The sequence below is a fragment of the Calonectris borealis genome, chromosome 1, assembly GCF_964195595.1.
Source record: "Calonectris borealis chromosome 1, bCalBor7.hap1.2, whole genome shotgun sequence".
Classification (NCBI taxonomy): Eukaryota; Metazoa; Chordata; class Aves; order Procellariiformes; family Procellariidae; genus Calonectris; species Calonectris borealis.
In genome coordinates, this window is record NC_134312.1 from 193,905,322 (window position 1) to 193,925,914 (window position 20,593).

The 20,593-nt window shown below is 40.1% G+C and overlaps 1 protein-coding gene across 3 annotated transcripts in view; it reads left to right on the top strand.

Moving 5' to 3' along the window:
• Positions 1-20,593, top strand: part of DCLK1 (doublecortin like kinase 1) — a 253,346-nt gene that overhangs the window by 164,042 nt on the left and 68,711 nt on the right. For all 3 annotated transcript variants that reach the window (XM_075139785.1, XM_075139783.1, XM_075139784.1), the window contains exon 5: positions 11,138-11,254. In XM_075139785.1, the coding sequence (XP_074995886.1) occupies positions 11,138-11,254 (117 nt within the window). The remainder of the gene's footprint in view (positions 1-11,137; positions 11,255-20,593) is intronic.

The window sequence follows — 20,593 nt, forward strand, 5'->3', positions numbered from 1 at the left end:
TTGACTTTTTCTAGTCTCTTGGAACTGTACTTGTCCTTCACAATTCTCAAAAAATAGTGTCTGATAGCTCAGAGATTGTGTCGGGTGTGTCCCTAAATATTCTTCACATCTAGCTAATTTGAAAATATTATCTAAGGACTCTGTCTAACCTGTTCTCTTCTTAATGCATCTTGTCTTCCAGTCCCGCTGTTGCTAAAGTTATGTTATCTGCCTGATTGCAGTTAGTCTTTTTAATGAAAATTGAAACAAACACAAAAATGAAACAGTTGGCTTCTCATATTCATCTGTTTTTAATGGATAGTTTATATTTGTATATACTTTTTTTTGTGCAAGACTCGTAACTCTAACTAATTAGCTGTGTAAGTGCCATGGGAATTTCATTTGTGCTTAGCCGTTGTGACTATAATCTTTATGCCAGTATAGTGTATTTTGTCTCTTTGAAGAAAAAAAAGGCTTTTAAAACTTAATGCTGTACAATAAAGTACAGTTGTTAGACTTGTAAGTGCATTATAAATATGCAGATTTACTTGAGAAAAAACATCAAAGCAGAAATAAATAGGACATTCAGTTTAAATACATATTTTCTTCCTCACCACAAATCAGTTACACGGAAAAATCTGTAACTTAGGAGACCTGGATAAAATGTGTTAAAAGTTAACTGTTTTGAATGGATGTTTCTCAGTAATACCTTTAGCTGATGCTTTCTGTGTGAAGCCAATGTTCTACAAATGGGGACTTTTTACTTTTCTTGGACTTGAGCTTGTAAACTTCCAAAAGAATCATTTGAAATGGAAGATGGTTGAAAACAAGTGATACTCTTCAGACAGCAGCTAGTAGTACCAAAAATCCAGAATTTGTTGGACTGCAACATTGCCACTTCTCTTAGGCTGGAATAAAAAAAAAAAAATGATGGAATGCCTGTGTACTTGATGCTTAGGATGATGTTAATATTTGCCATATGGATTGGATGGGAGGTCTGTTTATTCTCAAAGTAAAGAACAAGATGATTTTTAATAGGTAATATGACAAATATTATCTCTTTGTGCTGAACAGGAAAGCAAGCCATTGATCTTGCTGAACAGAAAAGTTAAGAACTAATGAACTTCTACCATCTTCTCCTTTCATCTCCAATTGCATGAGTAAAACAATGCCAAGAAAAATGCCAATCCAAATTGTGCCGATAAAGTAAGACACTTCAGCGATGAATTTTTCCCCTGACTTCACCAGGGGTATTTGGGGGATATCTGCTGTTAGGCTATATGCCCAGTAAACAAGCTTCTGTCACTGAAAGAAAAAGAAAGCCATAAGCAAAGGCAGGACACATTTCTTTGTTTCATGAAGAATAATGCTGAGGCCATAAATAAAAATAATAGAGTTGATGACAGTTGTAATCATTTGTGTCACCTTAAGCATTTCCAGTTAAAAGTAACTTTCTGGTATTTTGGCCAGTGCAGCTAGTGTGGTAAACCCGCAGCAGTAGGGGGTGGGTTCTGAATATAGGAGCCAACCAATGAACATTTATATCAGCATTGGAACAGCTTGGGTGAAGTATATTGAGCAAACAGTGATAATTAAAATCTCTGAGTATGTGGCAAGGCACATAAGACATACACGTTAAAGATTACATGTGTGTTAGCGATGTGTTTTAGCTAATGACAAAATTCCTATTTCAACTTGGTCTTAAGTTTCTTAAAAATAATTTCTGATAATGCAATTTCAGTTTCAGAAATTAGTATTTTACACATGCAAATTCATTCACATGGATTCAGTAGGAAATATTTCAGATTCATTTAGGCAAGCAGGTTTTGAAGAAGTCTTCTAATTTTGGCTGCCTACAAATGCAGAGTTGGAAACTAATTAGATATTGTGTCTTGTCAGAGAAGCTGTTGCAGTGATGAAAAATGTTTTTTAACTCCTTATTATCACTGCTGTGGGGTGGAATTTTTCATGACAGAAAATTCCTTCTCTGTTGAAAAGTAAAATTTAACATCATAGTGTTTGTGTAGCCAAAATATTAACATGGAGGTTTGTGTGAGATGATTTTGACAAAAAGGTTAGCACTTGGAGAAGGCAGGAAGATAAAATCTACTCATACACAGTAAGATCATGAAATACAGCAAAAATCTTGTGTTACTATTTGTATTGAGTAAAAAAGCCTATCCCCATCCAAAGATACTGCTTCTAATTAGGGTATGTTTATCAGTACTCAAAATCTATAATTTATATATGGTCATTCATGAGTAAGATTCATCTTTTCTAGCATACAGGTTCCTAAGATAGGTCACAAAAATGAACATGTTCCATTGCCTGTAGAAGGACCATAGGGTGCATAATTCATACGCATCATATTTTTAGCTCTCTAGCACTAGATGAGTTCAATCCTGCCAACAGTGTCTTTAAGTTATGTAGACAGGAGCATGTTTGAAGATAACGTAGGAAATACTTGAAGCAACATTTTGATTATACATAAAATCTATTTACCTTTTTAGAAAAACTTTCTGGGCGACTTCACTGAATTTAGAAACGAACAAGGACTTTGAAAGTTATATATTAGAGCAGAATGAGATATCAGTGATAATACATGAATTCACTAATACCTTCCTTAAATCTAACTTACAAGGCATTTTTGAAGTAGTACCTGCATCTGAAAGCATTCTTAGATGGGTGAACCTATTTGGGTTCCTAAGAGCTCGCAAGATTCTCTATTTTATTGATTTGCAATAAGGCGCAGATGTCTTTAATTGTTCGTATTTTATTGTATGTACCTTTTGCCTTGTCCGTGAATACTTATCCCAGTTTCAGATTTGGAGAATGACTTTTCACGTGAAAGAAGATCTAGCGTTTTCTGTATTTTATACTCCAATCAAAGCATGTTTCTTGGCAGAAAAAAAAAGGATATTTAGTATTTGCTACCACAAATATTTGGCACATAGTTGAAATAGACAGTATTCCTAGTCTTTATCATGAGTGGAGGACTGGTTACTGGTAAGAAATCAAATCAGAAGATAAGATGTCTCAAAAAAACGTGCATTTACAGTGACAGATAGCTTAGTGCATGGCATAAAACTTTAGGATTTTGTTTTCTGTGCATACATCACTGTCCATCTGCATCAGGAACACGTTGAACAGGAAGACATGCAGAACAAAATTGAAGTAGGCACAACCATGACGATAGAAGATTTGCAATTACTTAAACCTCTGTGAAACACCCTATATCCCTTTCATTTCTGGAAACTGTATGATAGTTACCCTTCTGAACATGTTGTAATTACAAGTCATAGCTGCCACTGATTTATCAGTAGGGTTGGGTGAATTGCAGCGTATATCAATGCCACTAGACAGGATGGTACCATTTCCCTTTTGCTGAAGAGAGTGAAACTTAGTTCTGCAAACAGAAGATTACAGGTTTTAATTGAAGGCATGAATGCAACTGAAAAGTAAAATCTCATTAGCTTCATTAAGAATTAGCAACGTGGAACAAATTACTCTTAACATTAAAAACTAAAATCAGTACTGCATTTGGGGTAATGATCTACTGATTGGCCTGAGGACATAGCTAGTGAGGCTAATGTCTTTAAGCAGTGGTAAAAGCTACCAGCCTAAGGCTTACAGTAAAGTGGCTTACCAACAACCACAGACATCCTTGATCCTCCCTCCTTGCTTATCTGTAGGATTCAGCTGTTGCTGAAACCAAGTTAAATGTTCTCGTTTTAGAGAAACAGATTGGCAGGGATACTGAAAAAACAAATATCTATCCCCTACACACAGACCTCAAAAAAAAGCAAAACACAGCAGAGAGTGATATTTTAGTCCAGAAAGAACTCATGAAGGCCATACAGTCAACTTCTGAGTAGCTGACAAGTAAGCCTTTTTGATCTCCTGGTAATTTAGATAACTTTTCACAGTCTTCTCTAGAGATATGTTAAATTTGTTCATTTTATGATACATTTATTGCAGATTAGTTACTCTCTGCTGCTTTCTTGCCATTGTAAAATCTAATGAACACAGAAGCTAATGAAACATTTTGGACATGGAACATCACAGAGCTGGAGACTGGAGGCGTTATGATTCTGCATGTTAGCATCCCTTAATTACCTCACGCTTACATTTTATACATTTGACAACAGGAAGTATCAAGAGATCACAAGTAAATATGTTGGGGTTCCTCCTAGTTGTACCAGTTCCTACTGCTCATTGACACCATTGTGCAATCTCAGGAACTTCGTGTTCCTTATCTTGTCCGTACGGTGTCTCAATGATGTCAAATCGTAGCCTTGGGATATTTCCTCTTTTTTTCTCAGCCTTGTTGTTAATGTCCATTAAATGCCTCAGACCTCTGTGGTAATATTCCATGCTATAAAGGGACTGCAGTGTTACATTGTTAGTCTCGCTGTCGATGGTCTGTACTTCTCTCTCCTACTTTGTAGTTCTGTCTGAGGTTATACAATAGAACATCTTATTGCAACAGGTTTTGGCTGGAAAAACATTCTTGTTTATCTGGTATTCTGAGTTGGAAAGCAATAAAGCCTCTGATCAGACCTTAAAGTTGACTTCCTTTTGCTTCACATTATCATGGGTATCATCATTTTGTTCCTTTAATCGTAGTCAGTCGATGGTGAGAGGAAGGACTGGGGCTTCGTGATACATTTCTTTCCTCACAGAACATACTATAGAAACACCTGGTATTTCTTCTTGGCTGAGTATGCCCACAAGTGACAAAAGCAGTGTAACTCTTTTCTCTCAGGAGTTCAGATCTATTTCTGATACAGTTTTGGCATCAAAAGAAAATCAGAGGAAAAATTGCTCTTCTATTTCATGGCTTACCAAGGATCTGTTGTATAGTTATCAGAATACTGTTGATGAGGAGAAGGTATATATTTATTTCCTTACCAGTACAGATTCTGTGTAGAAAATACAGTTTTAAAAAAAAAGCATTTTTGTTTTGTTTTCCCTTTCTCTCTATCTACACATAGTTTACCTACAGCAACAGGCAGATTATGGTAACGTCTTAGAGGAGACAAGCAGTGGTTGTGTGCTTACTGAGTGGGATCTTTGCCTGCAGTAAAATTTAATTTTCCAAACTAAATGTGACAACAGAATTGCATACATAAACTGTTCATGGGAGCTGAGACTTATTTGCAACAAGCAAATAGTCACAGCCCGTGACTGGAAATCCTTTTAGACTCTCTGGCTGCCACAGTCTGTGAAGGCATGAGTCGCCTGACCCTGATCTGTGCAGCATTGAAGGCTTGCCCATGTGCTTCTCTGCAGGATGTACTGTAGCCCATGTCATTTATGAATAAACTTGTGATCCCATAGGAAACATGGCACTTGACAAAATTTAGGGTTCACAGTGGTATTTGAGCAGAGAGAATATATGCTCATTTGAACTACGACCTTTTAAAACTTCACAACCTGTGAATTATTTTTGAGAGGAAAAAGGAAATTGTGCCAAAGAAGTTTGTAACTGAGCTTAAAAGTGTTTGTACAAATAGTAAAATAGGGAAAGAGAGAAAATTTCTGTGACACAGACTAAAGAGAAGAGAGAGTTGCCCTGACAGCAAATGCTGACAGCATCCAGGGCTGTATAAACAGGAAAGTAATTAGACCCCTCAGCACATGCAAGGCCACATCTGGAATACTGTGTCCAGTTGCAAGACCCCCAGTTCAAGGAAGACATCACTAAATTGTGACGAGGAGTTAGAGGAGGACCATCATGATGGTGGGGGGCTGGAGCACTTGTGAGGAGAGGCTTATGGAGCTGGGCTTGTTCAGCCCGGAAAAAAGATGGCTTCAGGGGGACCTCCAGCAGCCCCCAGTGCCAATGGGACAGCATCTCTTCTCCATCAAGAAGGTGGAGTCAGACTTCTCACAGTGTTGCATGGTAGGAGGATGAGAGATGATAGGTATAAATTGAAACAAGAGGTTCAGACTGGATGTAAAGAAAAACATTTTCACTGTGATGGCAGTCAGGCACTGGAATGGGTTTGCCCAGGGAGGCTGTGCAGTCTCCATCCTTGGGGATTTTCCAGAAACAACTGGACAAAGCCCTGAGAATCACAGAATCTCAGAATGGTTTAGGCTGGAAGGGACCTTGGGAGGTCATCTGGTCCAACTCCCCTGCTCAAGCAGGGCCACCTAGAGCAGGTTGCCCAGGATCACGTTCAGACAGCTTTTGAATGTCTCCAAGGATGGAGATTTCACAGCCTTTCTGGGCAACCTGTTCTAGTGCTCAGTCACCCTCACAGTAAAAAAGTTCAGAGAGAACCTCCTGTGTTTCAGTTTGTGCCCATTGCCTCTGTCCTGTCACTGGAGACTGCTGAAAAGAGCCTGGCTCAATCTTCTTTGCACCCTCCCTTAAGGTATTCATATACATGGATAAGATTCCCCCTGAGTCTTCTCTTCTTTAGCCTTAACAGTCCTAGCTCCCTCAGCTTTTCCTCGTATGAAAGATGCTCCAGTCCCTTAATCGTGTGACCCTTTGGTGGGATGTCTCCAGTATGTCCATGTCTCTCTGGCACTGGGGAGCCCAGAACTGGACACAGCACTCCACGTGTGGCCTCATCAGTGCTGAGCAGAGGGAATAATCACCTCTCTCAGCCTGCTGGCAACACTCGTCCTAAAGCAGCCCTGGATACCATTTCCCTTCTATGCAGCAAGTGTTGCTGGCCAATGGTCATCTTGTTGTCCACCAGGACCTCCGGGTCCTTTTCTGCAAAGCTGCTTTCCAGTGGGTGACTCCCAGCACATATTGGTGTCTGGGGTTGTTTCTCCCCAGGTGCAGGACTTCAGACTTCTCCTTGTTGCACTTCATGAGGTTCTTGTCAGCCCATTTCTCCAGCATGTCAATGTCCCTCTGGATGGCACCACAACCCTCTGGCCTATCAGCCACTCCTCCCAGTTTTATGTCATCAACAAACTTGCTGCTCCATCATCCAGATCATTAATGAAGATGTCGAGCAGGACTGGATCCAGTGTTGACCCTGTGGTATACTGCTAGTTACTAGCCTCCAACTAAACTTCATGCCACTTATCACCATCCTCTGGGCTCAGCCGTTTAGCCAGTTTTCAATCCACCTTGCTGTCTGCTCATCAAGCCCATACATCAACAACTTGTCTATGAGGATCTTATGGGAGACAGTGTTGAAAGCCTCACTGAAGTCCACTTCTATCCCCTCGTCTACCAAGCCAGTCATTTCATTGCAGAAGGTTATCAAGCTGGTCAAGCATGACTTCCCTTTGGTGAACCCATGCTGACTACTTCTGATTTTTTTCTTGTTCTCAATGTGCCTTGAAATAATTTTCAGGATTCATTGTTCTGTCACCTTCCCAGGAACTGAAGTGAGGCAGAGCTGTCTTAGTTAGTACCCGTAGTTCCCTGGGTACTCCTTTCTGCCCTTTTTGAAGATAGGAGTGAGATTTGCTGGGTCTTCAGGCACCTATCCCAATCACCATGATCATTCAAAGATTATTGAGAGTGACTTTGCGATGACATCAGCCAACTCCCCCAGCACTTGAGGGGTGCATCCCATCAGGTCCCGTGGACCTGTGTATGTCTGCTTTGCTTAAGTATGCTCTAATCTGATCCTCTTCCACCAAGGGTAGATCTTCCTTTCTTCAGACTTTCCCTCTGCTTCTGGGACCTGGGATTCTTGAAGGCCAGTCTTGCTTGTAAAGACCGAGGCAAAGAAGGCATTCAGTACTTCAGCCTTTTCCATGTTTTGTGTCACTAGGGCCCCTGCCTCATTCAGCAGTGGGTGCGCATTTTCCCTAGTCTTTCTTTTGTTCTGTATGTATGTAAAGAAGCACTTCTTGTTACCTTTGACACTTCTCACCAGATTCAATTCCAGTTGGGCTTTGGCTTTCCTAACTGTGTCTGCATGCTCAAACTTGCTCTGTATTCCTTCCAGGTTGCCTGTCTCTGCTTCCACCTTTTGTATACTTCCTTTTTATGTTTGAGTTTTGCCAGGAGCAACTTGAGACACTCTTCCCTCCACGGCCTTATCCAATGAGACTCTTCCAAGCAGATCCCTGAAGAGTCCGAAGTCTGCTCTCCTGAAGGCCAGGATTGTGATCTTGCTTTTTGCCCTGCTCCATCTTCTCACAACCCTAAACTCCGCTATCTCATGGTCACTGCAGCCAAGGCTGCCTTCAGTCTTCACATCGCCAGTGAGCCCTTCCTTTTTTGTGAGTGTGAGCAGAGCATCTCTCCTCACTGATTTCTCTATCACTTGGATCAGGAAGTTGTCATTGATGCTTTCCATGATCCTCCTGGTCTGTTTATGCCCTGCTGTGTTGTTCCTCAGGTTGGTTGAAGTGTTCCCCAGATGGAATAGGACTGTGAACGTGAGACTACTTCTAGCCTTCAGCAGGAAATTGGACTAGAGATCTTCTCAGGTCCAACCTGGATTATCCTATGATTCTGTGATAATTGTTTATTTCTCAAATTATCATTTGAAATTATGATCATCTGTGTTTCTGCTCCAGTGGTGAGAGATTTAATGTTCAGCTAGCTGTGAGAGGTGGCTTCCTAGTATAGGGCATATATAGGGATACTCAAATAACAGGTCATGGTCTATATGTAGCCCATCAGGACAATTTGCAGACCATTCCTAACATCATCCTTTCTAAGGAGACCGTCAGTAGTGAGGGGTGGTCAAATGCCCCTGATGGTGCAGCCAGCTGCCAGCCTCCCTCTTTCCCAGAAATGGTAGTAGCATGTGAGCAGGAGCACTTCTTGCTGGGAGAGAAGGAAGATGATGACAAGATGCAGTTAACCTTTGCAGTTAAGGTCATCCACACCTTCCTTGCCCATGTAAGACGAACCCCAGATGAAGAAGAATAACCTTTTAATATTTATTTTCTTCTAATTTCTGAATATATTGGGTGAAAATGATATAAGGACTATCTTGAGTATTGTCCTAGAGAGCATTGTATCAGTAGGATAGAAAGATAATCTGGACGTGGATTTAGTTGCCTCTTCTTTCCTTTCGTACCACTTTCTGCCTGGTTTTCTAATACTATGAGGGGAAATACACATTCAAATGCAAAATTGTATTTCTAACCTCATTCTAACTCTGGGTGCTTATAAGGTATTCAGAAAACCTGAATGAGTATTAATAGTTGTAATAAGATGAGAATTAAGGTTTAGTGCATAGCATGAATTGCAAGAAAGGGATGCAGATAATTGTTTTCTTTACATGCTGGAAACGGAGGAAAGCTTTTTACATAGTAAAGTACATTACAAAAAGTAGCTGGCTGTTTTCTTCATGGATTTTTAAGTTTTTCTGCTAAGCAAATGTCTATAATCTAATCGTTTTAGCTTGACTGGGTCATTCTCCTTTAGTCTTTTTGTTTATTGACCATTAGAATATTCAGTTCCCTTCCTGACTGATTCCTGTGAATGGGGCCCACACTGGGATTATGTCTTAGTTTTACATTATCAAACAAGTCGGCTGTTTGTTAGGTTAGGTGTTTGGACATTTTAAATCTTTGTTTACAAGAAAAGTAAAGAATCTGTTTGCATTCGATATGTATAGAAGGTTTCTGGAGCAGCAGTTTATGCCAATACATCAGTGTAAGGTTCCTCTGTAGTTACCTAGTGGAATCTAATTGAAAGCTTTCATCTGATTTCTCCTGTTTTCAGTTGATAATTTCCTCTTACAACAGAGTAAATGTTTTTCTCCATTTCCACTGATCGTTCAGTATAAAATGAGGGTAGTCATCAATGAATCACGTAAAATGTCAACAGAAAGAAATTAGCTGCTTTTGGGCATTAGGAAGGTGGGAGAGTTTGGGAAGAAAAGCTTCTTTGGAAAAACCAGGGTATTTCTCTGATCCCTTCTGCTCTCAACTGTGCTGGATGTTCCCTCAGCAATGCATCAGTTCTTGCTTCCTTCAACAGCTTGACAAAAGACAAACAGTTAGGGCAGCCAAGAGAAATACACTTCATGACATCATTCTCTGGTGGATATGTTTAAGTTAATTAGTTATGCTCAGTTTTATTTCTTTGTTCTCTAATCTGTCTAAACTATGTTACAGGCTCCACTGATCATCTGTGAAGACTAAATAATGTGCAGCCTTGTACATGGTATTTTCTGACTAGGAGAAAAAATTCTTGTTTATTTCTCTTAACCTATGTTGAGGAACCTTAACCATGGGAAGAAAATGGGGAACAGGTCTGATATAGAACTCAATGTTTATTGATGTATTTTTAAACAAGTGAAGTATACTGACATCGTCAGGTGAAGACAGTATAAACATTGCTTCAGACTTCTAATTGTATATTGGCTAAGAAGTGGAAATCCTTTTTTTTCCCCGACTGTATAATATGTCTGGTGATTAATTTAGTATCCATTATGACTGCAAGACATCAGCATTATGCACACTAAGTTCTTTCATCCTCAGGCCAAGAACCATTTTGCAGGCGTAATGCAAGAATGCCTACAGAGCTGTGTGGGTGTATATAAACTCTAACCTGAACATCTTGCAGTGTTCTCAAGTGGGAGGGTAATTTCGCCTCTTCATTGATTTTACTGATGTCTCTTATGAGCAAGTAGTGCCATTTCCCTCAACCTGTGATGAATTGCGTGTGCTATACAATGTGGGCTGTTGCTCACTAGAGGATTAAGCAGGAGCAACAAACCTGCTTCACTTTCTTCAAACCTTTCATGAGTGACAGACACCTGCGTCATCTTGCACAGCCTTAACATTTTGATATATAAAAGCAGCCTTCCGGTTCTTCGAGAGGAGACTGCCTCGGTTAACAAAAATGCTTACATTGCATTTGGATTGTTTACAAAAAAACCACTGCATTACTTGTGCTGAAATCTTCAAAAGCAAATAAAATTTTAGGTGTAGTCTCGGTTCTGTTAAATTAAGCTGTCCTAAGTACCTGCAGTAACCATGGTATCTAAAAGTCTGGATTACTGCAGCAGTTCTTTGTCTGGGATGTGGTACATACTGTACTTGGATTTTAATGGAGCCATTTATACAGATTTTATATTTTCCCATAAAACTCCTCAAGATGAATGAAAACAAGCGTGGGCTAAATGTTTGTGCTTTTCAGTGCTCTTTCTGTTACAGAATCTTGCTGACTTTCTTAATTGCTAACTTATGCAGTTTCTTTGTCTTTTAGAATGTCGGGTGGTGAAATCCACTTCCTATACCAAAATAGCTTCGACTTCACGTAGGAGCACCACCAAGAGCCCAGGCCCATCCCGACGCAGCAAGTCTCCTGCTTCTACCAGCTCAGGTAAAGCAAGCAAGAAATCTTTCTTAACAACAGCAACCAATCTGTTTCAATACGATTGGCAATGTGCTTCAAATTCCACATTTCTGTGGAAAAACATTGTATGTATGAAACAGTTGATAGTAAAATTCACTTGTTTTCTCAGTTGCTTCTGAGATGAAGTGTCCTCCCAATACAAAATAATTCTTCAGTGTTTTATAAATCATACTCTGGCATTACCACAGTTCATTTTACTTTATTTTCCGTGCATGATTTTGCTGCCAATACCTAAGGACTGACAAAAAGAGGTATTCTTTGTACTAGGAACCAAATAAGCACAATGCAGAAAGTAGTCCAAGTTATGCAGCGTAGGATCTGTGTCTGCAAAAGGTTGATTTCACAGTCTTTTTTTGTATTTTGTTTCTGGGGGAGTTAAGAGGCAGCATTGAGGAAAGGATAGGTTAAAGACAATGAGGATAATGAGGAAAGGGGGGCAGGGCAGAGAAGGAATCAATTACAGATGTGAATGTGAGGTGCAAGGATAACTGAGGAGGAAATAAGTCAAAGTTGACCTAACAAGCCAGTGGTACAGGCTGGAGAAGACACAGCAAAAAGCTTTAAAAAGTTCTGTCTGAAGGCCTTGCTGTGGCTGCCTTTGCAGCTGCTCCCACTAAATAGTCTATGACTAGTTCCCCCCCCTGCAGCTTTCTCCAAAGCAAAACAAATAAACAAACAAAAAAAGTGCATTAGATAATTTGCCAGTATTGGTGCCTGAAAGTACAAATAATACTTGGTGTGGGCCAGCTGAGTAGACCCAATCCAGCATTTGCAGCATTGCTTGTGAATATGGATTTTGCAAGAGGCAAACATCAGTGCTGTCTGCAAGCCACCTCACTCTTTCTGCCGTAAGTCTTCTTCCAACAGGGAAGCGAACGTCATACGGGGACCTGCATCCAGCACTGTAAGGTCTTTATGGTGGTGATCAGAATGACCCAGGTGCTCCTAGCTGGTTTCAAAGAGGGGAGGCACGGACCAGCTGGAACCATATTTTTCACAGGAAGACCAAGCTGAGGAAAAAAGCATCCTTGCTCAGGGAAGGAGGAAAGTGGGAGAGACACAATGAGAGACAGAGGCGTAGACGTGGGTAGCAGGACTGGGAGGCAATGTGCTTCCTACACATCCTAAGAACAGCTGAAATAGAGAAACCTGAAAAGAGGTAACGGGCAGAAGTATCAATTGTGAGGAACAAGCCCAGAGTAGCTCTTTCTTAAACATATATTAAGTAGCTTGCTTTGTAGCTAGGTGGAACAGAGTTAAATTAAACTTTAGCAAAGGAGGCCCTGTTTGGTGTGTGAATGTTATGGACTCTTTCTGGTTTTTTCTAATGAATATTCATTTGGGAGTACAGGTAATGGACACTGAACTGTGTACGTTCATCTCTATGTGGAATACTGTCCTGCTATGCATAACAAATGTTTCTGCCATGAGACTAGCAACATTTTTGCCATGTGGATTATGTGATACCTTGTTGGTTTTGATCCTGAGAAAAATAGTGCTGTTTTTACTTAAACATGCAGGAGCAGTGTAGGTGAGTAAATCTTAATTTCCTGCAGTTCAATTTTACAGAGTCTGAGCAGAATGCCATTGCATGTTCAATCACTGCAAAAGATCAGGAGATTATTTTACAGCTTGTGAAAAAAGGGATGTATTAATTATGCCACAATAATAATTAATATATCATTACATTTGTAACAAGAAAAGAAACAGCGTAATGGAAATATTAAAAATACAAACCATTTTGGACGGTTCTGTGCTAATGACAGATTTACCCATCTTAAAAATATCTTATGTAAAAACAATAAATTTACAGGAAATAGGCACATATTAGTTTGTCAAGAGATGGTCCATGTCCTTGTCTATTTGACTTAATCATTTGGACACTGTAATTAAGATTTTCATAGAGAAAGACATCAGACAAAGCCCTACAGGAACGTATAGGATGTTGACAGAGCAATCTATCAGCCGGTAGGAGCCTGGGTGAAGAACTGGCTGAAGGGCAGAGCTCAAAGTGTTATAGTGAATGGGGCTACATCTGGCTGGTGACCAGTCACGAGCGGTGTTCCTCAGGGCTTAATTCTAGGGCCAGTTCTGTTCGATATTTTTATCAATGATCTGGATGCAGGAGTTGAATGCACCATTACAAGTTTGCTGATGATACCAAACTGGGAGGTGCTGTTCGGGGCCCCACAATTTAAGGAGGATGCTAAGGTACTCGAATGAGTCCAGAGGAGAGCAACAAAGCTGGTGAAAGGGCTGGAAGGCATGTCCTATGAGGAACGGCTAAGAACTTTGGATTCTTTTGGAGAAAGGGAGGCTGAGGGGCGACCTCATTGCTCTCTACAGCTTCCTGAGGAGGGGAATTCTATTCTATTCTATTCTATTCTATTCTATTCTATTCTATTCTATTCTATTCTATTCTATTCTATAACTTGTTAGAGCTTAAAAAGGGTAAACAATTGAAAATGTTTCTATAGAAGTTAATTTTAGTGGGGACAATGGATCTGATTTGGCTGTCTGAGCCTCTTGTGTTTGCTTTCTGCAAATAGTGAAGTCAAATTGTGTGAATGTTACAGGAAGCCTATTTCTAACCTTCCATACATGAGTATTTACATCAGTATTACTGTCATAGAAGGAAGCAATATTGTACTAAGTGGGCACTTGCCCTCAAGAATTTTTTTTAGATCATGTAAAACTAAAAACAATCAATGAATAGATCTTAAAAATATGCAATTTGATATTAGACACTGCATTAAAAAAACAACAGTGGAAAGAAAAAGAAACACTAACTCTTAGATATTGTTAGACAAAAAACAAAGTTCTCCCATGAAATGCAGACAGTATGTACAGATTTCACTATTCTGCCATCCAGTAAATATGCTGCCTATTTATTGGAATTATGTATCCGTGACAGTAGCAGAATAAAGAAATTACCATCTAGAGCACATACAAACAGATAATTTTTTCCATGTTGTTTACATTAAACGTCTCAGTATTAGAGAGTCTCCTAAATGATTAGTGCATAAGGAGAAGTTATGATTTCGTTATCATGTTATTACTGCAAAGTGTATATATATGTATTTTTTTATTCTATGCTTTTAAACTGCTTTCAGTTAATCTTTAAATAACTGTTAGGGATTTTTCTTTCATTAGGGATAAACATAAAAAATACTCGAGAAAAACAGTAGATTCTTTGCTCAGATCAAAGGCAATACATGCACATTCCAAAAAGAAAGGTGTATCATTTTGTCAACAGTTGTATCATAAAAGAAAGTTGAGAAAAGTAGGGATAAAGGGCAGGCAGAAAGCATTATTGATAGTGTGCCCTTCAGAAAAAGCTAAGCGAGCTGTAAGGAGAAGAGCATGTTGCTCATTAGAAAGAATCTGATTCCTTTTGTTTGATTCTTGCTGTGTTTTGAAAAGTCTGCGCGTTCTTGCTACGCAAAAGGATCAGATGCCTGCCTCAGTCATCAGTTCATACCCATATCAAGATAATACACATGGATAACTACATGGGCCAAAAAAGGAAAGTGGCATAGACAAAGACTATGTTAGAAAAATGTAAACATCTCAAAGTTGCGTATTAAAACTGATAAAATCCTAAAATGAAGGGATATCCTTGAATTACCCATAATTTTCTCCTGTGTACCTCTATAGTATGGTATAGTCTTTAATGTAGGTATTCAACCTTATTTTTTCTTCTCATCCAGCACAGGATAGCTGATTGGGATTCATCATTTTTAGAGTTAATGAAGGTACAGTCTTTGGGTCATTTCCCCATTGTTAGAGAAATGGATGTGTAAATGAGGCTAGGACATAGAATCATAGAATTGTTTAGGTTGGAAAAGACCTTTGAGATCATCGAGTCCAACCGTAAACCTAACACTGCCAAGTCCACCACTAAACCATGTCCCTAAGAACGACATCTATACGTCTTTTAAGTACTTCCAGGGATGGTGATTCAACCACTTCCCTGGGCAGCCTGTTCCAATGCTTGACAACCCTTTCAATGAAGAAATTTTTCCTAATATCCAATCTAAACCTCTCCTGGCGCAACTTGAGGCCATTTCCTCTTGTCCTATCGCGTCTTACTTGGGAGAAGAGACCAACCCCCACCTCGCTACAACCTCCTTTCAGGTAGTTGTAGAGAGCGATAAGGTCTCCCCTCAGCCTCCTTTTTTCCAGACTAAACAACCTCAGTTCCCTCAGCCGCTCCTCATAAGCCTTGTGCTCTAGACCCTTCACCAGCTTCGTTGCCCTCCTCTGGACACGCTCCAGCATCTTTCTTGTAGTGAGTGGCCCAAAACTGAACACAGTATTCGAGGTGCGGCCTCACCAGTGCCGAGTACAGGGGCACGATCACTTCCCTAGTCCTGCTGGCCACACTATTTCTGGTACATGCCAGGATGCCGTTGCCCGCCTTGGCCACCTGGGCACACTGCTGGCTCATGTTCAGCCGGCTGTCAACCAGCACCCCCAGGTCCTTTTCCTCTGGGCAGCTTTCCGGCCACTCTTCCCCAAGCCTGTAGCGTTGCATGGGGTTGTTGTGGCTGAATTGCAGGACCTGGCACTTGGCCTTGTTGAACCTCATACAGTTGGCCTCAGCCCATCGATCCAGCCTGTCCAGATCCCTCTTTTGGTTTAAGCACTTAAATAGCATCCTTAAGAACTCCTTCCTTTCTTTGACACGGAATTTCAAGTGGTAAGTGAATTAAGCCAAACTTTGGATTGAACTAAATGTTTATAAACACAATGAAGTCCATGAGACCCTTGTTCTTAGCAAATAGTGGTATGGAGTGATAACTTTCCCAAATTTGTCCCAATAGTTTCTCAAGTTGCTTACAGAAATCAAAGGGTTTTTTTCTTTTTGGGGGAGGGGTGGTGGTCTGTTTGTTGGTTTTCTTTAATGTCTGTGTCTCATTTTCACATCTCTAAGTTTGGAGCAATACCATTTTACCAAAACCGGTGCTTTGAAGATAAATTCAGTAATGTTAACAAATGATTTTTAGAGAAAATCCTGCTTGAAGGCCCTCGCCCCTAGTGTGTAGAGCTTTCTGTTTCAGTCTCACCTTGTTGTGGTGGCCCCTGACTGTGTGTGGGAGCAGGCAAAGGACCCTGAGTGTCCCCTCTTCTTGGCAAGCCCCCAGCCACCGCTCCAGAGAACCATTTCCCTCATTGTCTCATCTGGTACTGGGGGCAAAGGGCTTTTAGTGATATTCCCAAGGGTTTTGGATAACTTTCACCCTTTGGAGGTGCCTTTCTCCCTCCATTGCCTGTAAAGGCAGCATCTTTGGCAAGCCTCAAAGCCCCATACAGAACCTGCCATAACAACACTGTCGGGCTTTGCAGGTACATGGCCATGGGAGTAACAGCATGGGAACAACAGGGTAAAAAATAGTGTCCCACAGGCTCTGGGACACACTGCCATGGCAGCACGGGGGAAAGGGTGGAGCTGCACATGGAAAGCAGGCTGCAGAGGAAGACCCTTAGTGATACCAGAGGCTACACTAGTGCTTAGTGCCACGCAGGTTCAAATCTGTAGTCTGGTTAACTGAGGGCAAGGAAATATGTGTCAGTCTGTAAGGGAATGGGAGACACACACTCATCACCTCTTCTTGACCTACACAATCTGCAGTGAGCAAAAAAGCTGCATTTGCTTTTACACTATGTCTTGACTTATTTAAGAGGAAAGTATGCCTTTCCATAGGTGGTGTTCACCTTTCTTCCATCCTTGCTTTTTCCTTTTTCTTTTCTTAGCAGAGCATATGCTTAATGTGCTTATATTTTCCTGGTAGCCTCCCTGGCTCCTGAAAGCAGATGCATCCTATTTTTATATAAAAACACAGAATACTTTTTTTTTAAAAGAGTACGTGCAAGCTAAGAAGACCTGTGGTAAGGGCTAACTTCTCCATTATTATATGTTTTGTTCCGTTTTTTATTTACATCTGACAGTGTTTCAAAACAGTACCACAAGACAGAAATCTCGCTGCAGGAGGATTGCTTTCTAGTTTTTTACAAATGCATTTGAGTATTGTCTGCTTCAGAATGCTTTCAGTCTAAATAGAGAAGAGAAGCAGGGAACAAAGCAAAGACAAAAAGCAGGGAAAGGTAGTGTGACCTCCCAGGCAGGCAGAGGGCTGAAGTCTGGTTCCAAGTGCAATAGATAATCCTGCCTCTATTTAGTTTTCCTGATGTCTTCTTAAAGCCTGTAAAACACTTTGATGTTTTTTTGTTGGCATGAAATATTATTCGGGAAAGGACATCATAAAAGAGATGCATAATTTCAGTGAGACCGGGTATCAGCCCGTTGCTGCTGACTGAAAATTATGAATGTCTGACGGCTATTTAGTAGCTGTCGGCTTCTGTCCAGCTACCAATTAACACCATTGGTGGCAGCTTCAGCGCAAGTGAAGAGGTAACAGATTCAAAGAAAGCAGCACTTACTTCTTCATGATCATTACTTTTAATCAAATCAAGAGCAGCATGAGACGGCTGGAATTATTGTACCCTCGGTCCATTAAATTAAGGAAAGTTACTGCATTCCGGTGAACTCTGGTTTAGCCTCTGAGATCCCAACTGCAATTTTCAGGACTTGCTCTCAACAAAAGTAGCTATTTACTTTTTTTTTCAGTTTGAGCACTTCCTTCAAAAGTATTTCCTTCTCACTTCTCCTCCCCTCTGAGCTATCTCCTATTCCCCTCAAACTATCACTCAAAATATTTCGGATGCTTGAAATTTTATTTGTAACAGTGATTCAGGTTTGGTGTTAAGAAGAGTTATTTAGGAGTTTCAGTTATTTAGTGCGACAAGTGTCTATTTCAAGAGTAACTGGACTGATACATATCTATTCTGAATGACAAAGGGAACGTATGTGAAGAATGGATAGAATATGTCATATTACCAAGGACTGTGTGCTTTTTTAAAAAATTGCACTTGGGCAAAGAAATTGTGAAGCTACATGTTAAACTAAAGCCTGATCAAAACTGTAGATCTTCCCTAAAGAAAAAAATGTTTTAGGATGTGGAAATTGGATCTTGCTGAAGGCTTCTCTAGAGCAGATGCTTGTGCTTTTCTCAGCTAGTTAGAAAACAAGAGGTAGATCTGTTCCTCTGCAAGAAGGTATGTTTTCATTTAGTTTGATGGTTCATCCCTAGGCTGTTATCCAGAAACAACCCTTCTTTAACCACTTGACTCAAGAAGGTCTTTTGGATCCCAAAGGAAGGAACATGACATATCATATTGTCTTTGGCGAGGTCACATGTTTTTATTCACACTGTTATAGGTACTCGGCTGACAGATTTTGTAATAAATATGCTGAAGCGAAACTTTCCTGAAGCCAAGGGTACAAACCCATGGGAGTGATGGAGTCATCCTACAGATCCTGGGATTTCCAGATGATTTTTACTTTGATCCTGGCTTCCTTTTAATTTTTTATTTATAGTGTTTGTATTTGATATTAATCATTAAAAAATTAAGTTTCATAATTTTATAGCTTGTAGTAAAAATCAAGAGTTAGTAAGAGAAATAGATCTAGTTAGACTGAATAGTTTAACCTGCTTAAGGATTGAAAAGTTAAACGCTAAATGAAGAAACATCCTCAGAGTTGGTACTCCATTTGCATAGGCTGATTTGAGAATCCTAGTCTTTCCAATTAGGCAAATCAGTTCAAAAGAGAGATTTTCATTAAATTTTATGTATGTGTAGATGCTCTCTAGATTAGGTACTACCTGAAATTAGCAGCCAAGATCATAGATATCAGCTGTACTCTGATGAAGAGCAGAGGAAAAACAAGAGGCACTTACCCACCTTCTGAGGCTACAAAAAAAAATACTTGCGGATTCCAAGGAATTGTATTTTCAAGGAAGGCTCCTGTCTCCTGAGATCTTGGGCATGTCTGCAATATCTGCGTGTCTGTAGCACTTCTCTGCTTGATAGCGCAGACATAGCTGACTTCAGGTTGAGGTAGAAGTGCCATCATAGTGGCCGCTGGATGGAGATCAGCATGGGCTGAGAGCGTGTGGGGTTTACAGTCCCTGCTGAGCTTTGCACTGCTTGGGTTACGTGTTGCGGCTACCACAGGTACTGATGACTTACAGGGACTCGGGTATTGGTGGCTGCTGGGATGGGAATGTAAACCTGACCTGAGGGTGATCCCTTCTGCTGACATTTCTAATCTGTTGATCTGTTGATGAGGTACAAGCTCTGTATGGGTCTGTTAAGCCTTGTCTTCAATGGCAGAGAGATGTTCTTTTTGTATCTGCATGACTTCTTGACATAAACTCTAGCAAAGATTGAATGTAAAAAGGACAGTTTAGCACCAGTTAAAATGAATGTAGTACTGGTTATTTGGGAGTTTTCTCAACCAATTGCATGTTAAGGTAGAATCTATAAAGCCCTGTTTTTACCGAGGAGTGATAATGAGGGTGTTTGCTTAACGTAATGCTCTGGACAAGCTCTCTCCTTTGCAATGAAGACAAAGATGACGAGGTGTATACAAGTAGAATACAAAAGCACAAGGAATGAAAAGGCAAGGTATGGTTTGTTCCCTAACTACTTTGTAACTACATAATCTTCTTGAGACAAAAATGTTGTTTTGGAAAGGACAGTGACAAACTACAGGAGTAATTGAGACAAGGTCAACAAACGATCTCACATCACCATTTTCTAGCTAACAGTTGCTGAATATGACCTACACATGTTGTTGTGCCTTTTGTAAATCATTTTTCAGTTTTGACTGTCCTAGTCATGGATAAGTTGTGGCTGCGAAAAAGCTTGCACCATTCCTTTCCCTTAGTCTTCTCTTTCCTCTTCACACACACTTCTGTGTTTGGCAAACCACTTTTGTAAACACACAGAGTCATCTCAACATTTTTTATAGAGTACAAGATGCTAACACATCAACAGGCAATTTTATAGGAGAGTATGATTTTAATACAGTGCAGTGTCATTGGGAGCTTCTCAGACTGGCACTTGATACTTTAATTCAGCTTTTCTCACTTTTTCTTTTTATTGCTTAATAAAAAGATGCCCTGTCAAAACGCATTTTTTGGAATGCTATCAAAGTACTTTTTTTTTCATGATTTTATTTTATTAAGCATTTTCACTAGCTTATAAAAATCTTCATATGAAAACTTATTTTGCTGGTATCCAGCATTCTATTTTGTGGGGTTTTCTACCTTCATGTGTGTGCCAGGTGCTGGAAAAGCAAATACAAAGACGAACCCTTGCCCTGCTATACGTCCTCAGCAAGAGAGGACAGTAAGGAAAGGAGTTCACAGCTAAGCAGTTGCATACGTCTTCTCAGAG